General features: G+C 41.4%; 1 protein-coding gene across 1 annotated transcript in view; it reads right to left on the reverse strand.

Annotated features, from left to right (window-relative positions):
* Positions 1 to 4,601: 4,601 nt before the first annotated feature.
* The window catches only part of NHSL1 (NHS-like 1), a 107,556-nt gene continuing 103,177 nt past the window's right edge, over positions 4,602 to 8,980 (reverse strand). The window contains 2 exon segments of the mRNA XM_009882295.1: positions 4,602 to 5,325; positions 8,878 to 8,980. Of these exon segments, the coding sequence (XP_009880597.1) occupies positions 4,602 to 5,325; positions 8,878 to 8,980 (827 nt within the window).

Genomic DNA, 8,980 nt, shown 5'->3' on the forward strand with positions numbered 1-8,980 from the left:
TGACAAGATACATTTGCTTGCAATATTGGGAAGACATTTGTCCCTGTGCTGCACGCACAGGCGGCCTCTCTTCTCTCCAGGAAATGACTGAAGGTTTAGCAAGTTACCAGAACACAGGTGTGTACACATCTGTAACCAGGCCAGAGCAATCCCTGGGTGCAGCGTTGTTGGTAGGAATTAGGCGGGATGAATCTGAGCTTTAATCTTCCTCATCCCATATTCTTTCCAGATTTCAGGCACAGCTTTTCTGTATAGAACCCTTCCAAGAGTTGTGCTCGAGCCTGTAGCCGCCTGCCCAGTGTTGCCTGATGCCTCCGAGAGCACTCCTCACTTCAGCCTATTCCTGCTTCTCTAAGCTCACAGAATTTTGCTCTTTTTCCTCTTCTAAAACGTTTTTTCCATGTTTGACTGACCTTGGCCTTTATATCATTTGAACTGTGAAGAAACACATTTGCTAAGATTTTGCTTTCCCCTGGTTGTGACTATCCCATTGTTCCTTTGCCTTTTTCGCTCTTCTGTACTTGCTGAAGCTTCTTTATTTTTAAGAATCTGCATTAACCTGTCCGCCTCACACCTTACTGTCATTCTATGCATTCACTGTACTTCTTTTCCTTTCAGTACTCTCCCTGCTTCACCTTTTCTGTGCCTTCTTTCAGGCCAAACCTGATACATGAACCAGCGTCCAGTCCTGGTTCCTCTGTCTTCATCAAATCTACTTCTTTCCCAATTCTTTTAACCGATTTCCAGTAACCTTCCAAACCTCCCCTCACCAAGCTATTGCTCCCTGCATGACCATCCTTCGTTTAAAACAAGATAATAAGTTTATCTCTCTCCAGTATATAGAGTGAAAGCTTGCAAATGCCACAGCGCCTTACGAACGTATTCACGTAACAACTGAAGGGCTCTGATTCTAAGGGGGTGTCCTGGTTTTGGCTAGGGCAGGGTTCATTTCCTTCCCAGCAGCCGGCATAGAGCCATGTTTTGGCTGTCCCGGCTGCCCTCCCTCCCAGCTTCTTACGCACCTCTTGGCTGGCAGAGCATGGGAAGCTGCAAAGTCCTTGACTTACTATAAGCACTACTTAACAACAACTAAAGACCAGTGTCTTACCAACATTATTCTCATACTAAATCCAAACCACAGCACGACTAGGAAGAAAATTAACTCTATCCCAGCCAACACCGGGACAGGGGGATTGGGGCTGCCTACCTCTGACAGCGGTAAGAAAGAACTTTGAACATAAACAAAGGAAGCATAGAATGAGTTATCACAGAGCAAACTTTAGGAAGAGGTTGAAGCTGAAAACCATTCCCAATAAAAGGAAAACCAGAAATAATGCTCACATCTAGCTTCAATGATTCGTGTTTTAGAGGCAAACTGTAAACCAACTGTAAACTCTGAACAAGCCCTGTAACAGCTTGAGGGTGACAACAGCCTCCTTTTTCTCTTTAGCATGGCCAAAGTTTGTGGATTTTTCCTCCTCTCCTACTGCTCTGGATGTCTTTAGCAAAGGTTTCATAAACTTCATCTATGCTTGTTGACCAACAAAGCCACAACTGCAAAACCTCCCCAGGGAGGAAGCTTATAATGGAAGAAAGTAACTTTGAAGTTGGATGCATGACAGAAAATGAAGCGTGTTTTCCTTAGCATAATTACAAACACACCAAAGTTGTTGCTGGTACAGAAAACACAGCCTAAAGCTGTCATGGTCTTAAGGTTTTGTAGTGGAAACTTGGGCCAAGGACTGTATTGATTAGAAAACTGAGCTATTAACCAACTCTGCGTGCTGATACAGAAGATGATGGCAACAGGGAGATGATATGGTGCTATCTCCATAAGGAAGTTCCATCAGTTGCCTAAATAAATTTCATTATAAGCGCTGTTAAACATATTTCAGCATATTTAATGTATTTCACTACATCTTACCCTCTGTAAAATGCAGTCATGTAGCAACATCAGTAGGGCTACACAAACACTGCCTTCCGCACACTAGCCAAAACCTGAGCCTCAACCCAAACTCACCTTACACCAGATGTGGGGTTTAGATGAGCATCAAGGCTACCTGTGGCAAGAGAAGAAAATCAGCCCATGCTACCCTTAAGTTTGAGCTCATCTACCTGCATTGACAAGACACTGTGCATATAAGCTGGGACTTCCCCAAGAGCTCCCCATACAGCCTCTAAAAACAACTGGCAGCACTGGGGGGGCAGCATCGGGGAAGCAAGCCGGCTGGGCTCCCTCCTACAGGCACTTCATGCAAAACGCTGCCAAGTACTGCAGAAGTTGCAGACAGCAGAACTATAATTTTCTCCAACGCTGCAATTTTTCACTTAGATGATTTCCCCATTTGTAAACACAAAACCAAAAGCCTGAGTATTTTCCTGTCAGGACGGTGGTATGCGGACTAGTTAGCATTTACACACAGCTTTGAAAGGGAAAATACGTGCTGTGAAAAGGAGGCAGCGCTCTACATTTCATGTGATCAGCTCTGGGAGAAACACCAAAGCAACAGTCATGGGACATTTAGCAGTTGCAGCATGTTTTGCACTGTCTCTTTGCAACAGTATGTAGTTCACATCAATATTATCTGAAACGATCTATCCAATTAGGTTTTCATTTAATTAACAAAATCCAATGGCTCTTTAAATATATTTAGCATGCAAAAACGGTAGAAAGTTTGCTGTGCACCAGTTAATCCCACCCTTGTTCCAGTAAGCGTAGCAGGATTCACCTTCTCTGCTTCATTTCACTTCTCCCTCACTCTGCTTATAATCTGGTTCTCCAAGAATTTTAGTTTTCTGGGACAGGTTGCAAGTAAGAGAGAAGTAGTAGAAACACTCCCAAATGATAGTGGAAAAAGCTTAGGATTATTTCAAACTTTTTAGTCTCAGCATTGAGATGCCAAAATGGGATGGGCATGTAAGTACGCTGGAGCTGTCTCTAAAGCGAGTTAGTAAATTTTGCAATGAAAAGTGGAGATTAGTAGCTGGATGCATGGTTTATGGCATTCAGTGGGTTGCCATACACTGCAGGACAAATCTTTTGAAGGAGATTTTAGTCAACTCAAAAGACAATATGGCAACTGGCAGCCTTTTTCTTTATTGAAGCAAAGTCACAGCATTTTCATCACTATTCCCCTCTTGTGAAGGGAAGAGTTAAACAAAGGCCCCTGAAATTTACATTACTAACAAGTAAAGGATTGAAGAAAGAGATTACAAGCATATTTCTCTAAAATAAATAATCTACAAAGAGTGCTTTTTCTTCTTAAAAGCAATCTAAAAATGTATAAATTCTAAGGTAGGAAGATCAAAAGATATTTTAACAACTTTCAATATTTACAAACAATACAAAAACTGCGCACGCCATCAAATGATGCAAAATTCTTCTTAAAAATTAAAAGCTTCATTCCTACTAAGAACCAAAAACTCCAGCCAATATTTCAGTTTTAATTAATGGTCTTCTTTACAATTGGAAAACCGTTAAATGTTTTTATTATCTGTGAAATATACAATAAAAACGAACCTCACTAAATTATTAAGGTTAAAAAAGAAGAGAAATACTGCAGGCAAATCAAAAAGGAAAGTAACTGTAACTTATTCTTTGGTAACCAAAAGTTAGCAAGTATCCACATTTCAAGTGATGAAAAGTAATAATCTTCCCATTTTGACAAATGGAAGAAAGACTTCTGGCAAAACACAACTCCCAAGTTTCAATTTTGAAAGACAGGCTCCACCTACAGCTCTGTAGTGCAAGTTCTCGTAGTCAAATTTCGCTTTCTAATTCAGAAACGTAACCTTCCAAAGTCTGGCAGTACACCGCTTAAATTTCTCTCCCACTTTTCTGTTGTCTGCTCGCATCCTCCACACACATCCAGTTGTTCCAGTTCTCAGGGAATACTCTAGTCAAGGAAGCGATTCACTTGGAAATGAGTGTTTCACCAAGCGTACGTGTGGGGCTGCATAGCAGCTAGTAGTGTGGTATAAAACTCGGCTCCCTTTTCCATGTTACTACGTACTTCATTTTCCCTCAGGAAAAAAGAAAAAAAAATACCCTGAAACGCTTCATCAAACACTGGGGTACACCCCAGTAATAAGCCATGTAACCCCAGCACCAACCCTACCACCTTCTCATAGGTGAATGTGCCTCATCGTGCCTCCCTCTGCTTAACGAACACACTACGCTGCACTACTGCAATGCTTTTGAAGCAGATGTCCAGCCTGTACCACAGGAGCCTTCCCATTCCTCTTTTTCAGGCTTATTCCTAAATTTTGCTTGTACGACTGCAGTCTCAAGAAAAAGAAAAACTTCACACCCCTACAGGCTCTGAGAAAACTCCCCCCTCCCCCAAGAGGACTTCTAAGGCTTTACACAAAAAATTCAACTGTTAACTTCCTTTAAGCCACAGACCACTCATTCAAAGCAAGTCCTCCCCACCCCAACCCAACCATGCAGAACTATCATTGCTTCAGCATTTAAAACACACACATGCAGTCCATGGAATAAATGCTCAGCAAAGTAAACTTGTCCTGGTCTGGGCTTTCTTCTGGAATCTAGTCCTCTGCCATTTTCTAGACTAATATCCAATGCCTTTTGTCACTGGCTTTTAACTTTCTTCAGCTGAAGGGCTTAGATACTTCCTTGAAGTACCTGGTTGAGTCATTAAGTCTAGATGGGTTGGATCCAAGGTCTCCTTGCAGCTTGCCTCCTCAGCGTATGGAAAGTCATTCATGTCCATTTCATCACTGTTAAAGAAATCAAGCTGCCTCTCTTGCTGCTCTTACGAAGTCCTTCGGACCCTGCCCTCTGACTGTTCCACAACTTCCCCATCTCCTTCACTGATGACGGTCATGGGGCTGCTCTGGATGCGGTTGCGGACATTGTACTTGCTGCTGGCAGCAGAGGGGGGCGTTCGCGACCGTCCGTACCTAGTGCCAGAGAAGGACATGCTCCTCGGCATCAGGCCCTCGCTCTTGGCCCACTCTTCCTGGGCCCGTTTGCTCTTGCTGGGTGAGCAGCTGGCAGCGCTGTCAGAAAGGTCAGGGGAGGCATCCGTCTTTGTCCGGTGGAACCGTGGGTCCGTGTTCTTCAACATCTCTGCTGCGGACATGCGGGAACTGGTGTCACAGCGGCTCCCTTTCTTCAGCAGCAGGGCTTTGAAGTTGTCGTTGCTGGTGCTGCTCTTGCGAACGCTCCTCTGAATCGATCCGGCTTGTTTGAGGGTAGCTAAGGTTGGGGAAGCACCAGTGGGAGTTACGGGGGGCGATGGAGAATGGTTGCGGGTACGGTCGTCTTCAGAGTCTTTACGGCCAAGGACTTTCCTTTTGGATCTGAGTTTGAAAAACAACAAAAAAAGAGGACCAAACAAAAAATGAAACTTTTTGCCTCCCCTAACTAAACTCAGCTTAGAGGGATAACAATGAATTAAGCTAAAGCAGAGAGAAGGATAAGGGAGAAGTAATCTAAATCTAAAGCATAAGTAAGAACACCACTAAAACTGTATAGGCATCAATGGAGGTATTGGAGGTATAAGCAAAGTTGATTGTTCTTTTTCTGCAAATCTGGAACAATGAAACTACTAAAACCGGCAATACTTCTGTCCAAAACACTTTAGTGAATTTAGGGAATTGGGTTTTTTGGAGTCAGTATTCAACTGCTAAGACTAATGCATTATAAAGATTATACTCGATAATCTTTAGCTTGGGGATTTGATTAAAAATGTCATCTAGACTATGTTGCTTTGTTTTGTTTTACTATTTCATTTGATGCTGTCTGGAGAATTAGAAGTGTAGTTTAGTTCACTTGCCTTTAGAAAAGGATATTGCAATGCACTGCTGCTGAAGTTAAGATGAAGCAATGTGAGCCACATGTAACCATTCTGGATTAAATGATTTTAAAAAAAAAAATCCCCCCAAAACTCCAAACATTAAATGAAGAGTGAAAACTGAGTTTTCCAGCATCTATTAAGATGCACGGACAAAATTCAAAGTTCTGTTGGTGCTCTCTGTCATTGCAACTCTTCGACTAAAAGAAGGAGAGACCAACTTCCTGACATGAAAGTTATCTTTCCAAATGAAAGGGCAGCGTTTTTTAATTTAAACGTCAAGTGCAGGGATAACAAAAACAAAATTAAGAAACAATCATGGAACTGGGAATAAGTGGAAACTGGACTTCTACTGCCCCATTTTCATATTATTAGAAATATTAAAGAAAGGGATGTATTACATGCCTGGTATCCGTAGCAAAATTGGTTTGCTTCTTTGCAGAGTAAGCAAGGATTAATTAAAAAAGATTGTATAAAGGGTAATTTTACATATGCTATTTTGGCAAAAGTTTAAAACAAGTCAGCAGACTTGTTACAAATACAACATTATCATGCTACAATTCCATAACAATTTTTATCGAGCATGTGTTCAATACAGACCGTGCCCCTTGTAAAACTGGTTTCTACTTAACATCATCATTAGCTGCACTTTCTTTAAGGCCTTGAGATTTTGCCCAGGCAAGCTCAAATATCTTTATGCTTGGAGCCTACTGATAATAGTAACAAAAAAAACCCCAACAGAAAACAAAGTAGCAGGATCCATCAGCTGAGTAGGTGGCAGCAACAGACGTTGCCGTTAAGCTCTGCCAAGACTTTGGAGTGATCCTGTCTCTCTTACGTGGTGAAGTTTATGCATATATCACTTATGATACCCCCCACAGGCAGCTGTAACAGCTGTTGGTTTCAGCTGCTGCCGCCTCCCCCTGCCTTCCAGTGAGAAGAATGTAATACCGACATCCATTCAGCCTGAGGACGAATGGACACCAGAAGATGGCATAGGGATAAAATGATGACTTCAGCAGTGCCAAACCTAAGAATCTTGTCTAGATTTAACTGTGTGTCAGCACCATAGGCAGCAAGTGGATTTGGTGTTTGGATGCTCTGCCGGTCTGTATGTGAACATGTGTGTGCTTTAGTTACAGGGAAAAGATTTCCCTTCTTTAGGGTTTTGGCTGCCTATGGGTATCTTTAAACACTGCAATGCTGAGGTTGTACTGCTACCAAAAACCAAATGAAATTCCAAATAAACAGAAAGCAAAATTCAACCGCTAAGATCTGCAGGGAAAGACTTAGTTATCCTGGCTTGAAGTAATTCAGTAAGACTGTGAATGCAGTGCAGAGCAGTCAGTTTGCTGTCAGCATCTAACCAGCTTCTCTCAGCAGGTATGAATTATGGCAGAAACTTAAAATTAAGAACCCATTTTGATTTTGGTGGCTTTTCAGACAGAGATAGGGTATATATTAAAAAAAATTTAAACTTAAACTTAGATTGTTCTTCCTGCCCTTAACGCACATACCACTAAATTTCTTTTCTTCCTCCAAAGCACATATTCAAGAGTGCCAATTGCTGAAATAATACCTTTTAGAAATAGTGGGGAGGGAACCAAAATGTTTTTTATTTATTAACAACCAAGGAAGATAGTGGTTCAAGTCTAAAGCCAGCAAAAGCAAGGTCTTAATAACAAATGTGTCAAGCAGTTTTAACTATGTCACATCCAATTCCATTGTCCATTTCCCCATAAACTCATGAATTACACGTATGTGCATACACACAGAGATCCACTCTCTATCTGCACACATAATGGAGAAAGGCTACTGGCCAGACTACTTCATTCTAAAAACAGATTTGTCGCAGTCCTAGTGAGCGTCATGCAACATGAACGCAACAGACCATTTTTAGAACAGCTCCTACAGACCAAGTCCTAAGGGGTAAGTTATGAAAAGTCAGTATCACATATATGTAATTTTTGTAACATCTGAAACAGAATAGTTTTAAAAATTAAAAAAAAAAAAAGCATTTGTATCCCAAGTGCTGCAGTCTCCCAGCTCCCAGCCACGTTCTCCTAACAGGCTTTTTCCATCCCTCAGTACTCCTAGTGCAGAACTCGCGCATAGATGCGCAAGCTGACCAAACGCCTAGATAAACCTATTTGGATGCTGCCAAGCATTTTCTGTGACCAGTTACAAGCGATGGCCACTCTAAATTTTGAAGTAAAAGACAAAGCCACAAGATGGCACTACCGCTACATCGACTCTAGTCTAAAAGGAAGCTCAGTAGTTCAGAGAGTGGTAATGGTCTTCTGTGTGTACTGTTTAAATGGTGCACACGTTTCATTTTGTGGTTTTTAGCTTTTTTTTTTCCTTTTCTTTTTTTGAGAACCTAACGGGAGCAGCACAAAAATCTAGTTGCCTATTCAGGATGATTTTGTTTTTAAGGGAAATGAATAATGTCATTAATAATAGAGCCAGTATTGCACATTTCATTCATGAACCAGTTTGACACAAAACACCCGACCTCAGGCTGGATTATGGCAAACTATAATCCAGCGTTTGCCATATGTTTTGCCATATGACTGACATGTTGTGTTACTTGCCAGTTTCAGCCACGCTTGCCATGAAGCATTAGCGTTGAGCCTCTGTCCCAAACTGCACCATATAAGCAGCGAAGAGAGTAAAAAGAGATGGAGAAGAACGAGAATGAAAACAAAAAGATACACAGAAAAAGCAACAGTAGAGTTAATATGGCAGATTGAGAACAGTACAATAAATACTAGACGTAACTTGATATTTTAAGGGGCAGGATATTTATAATATAATATACATTGACTTAATCTGGTAGCTTTTAGTTCAGAACAGATTACATATATTTGTAAAACAATAAAACACAAGTTCTTTTCCTTATCTTTTTCATATATAGCCTTAGTAGAAAGTTGACAAATGTGTGCTTTCTGTTAAAACAATGACTGTTGTAATTGGGCGTTTTAGTAAAACAATGTTACACTACTTTTTGAGAGAACTACTGGACCCGACAGTATGCAGAGGGCAATTTCTGCAGTACCTGTGAATGGCTGCAAAAAGATCCTCAGTAGTCCTTGGTCTCGCTGGTGTTGCCACTCCGTCCGTCTCTTCCCCATAACTATTGCTCGGCAGGAAAGCACTAT

This window comes from Charadrius vociferus, unplaced genomic scaffold, assembly GCF_000708025.1.
Source record: "Charadrius vociferus isolate BGI_N301 unplaced genomic scaffold, ASM70802v2 scaffold13, whole genome shotgun sequence".
In the NCBI taxonomy this organism is placed as follows: Eukaryota; Metazoa; Chordata; class Aves; order Charadriiformes; family Charadriidae; genus Charadrius; species Charadrius vociferus.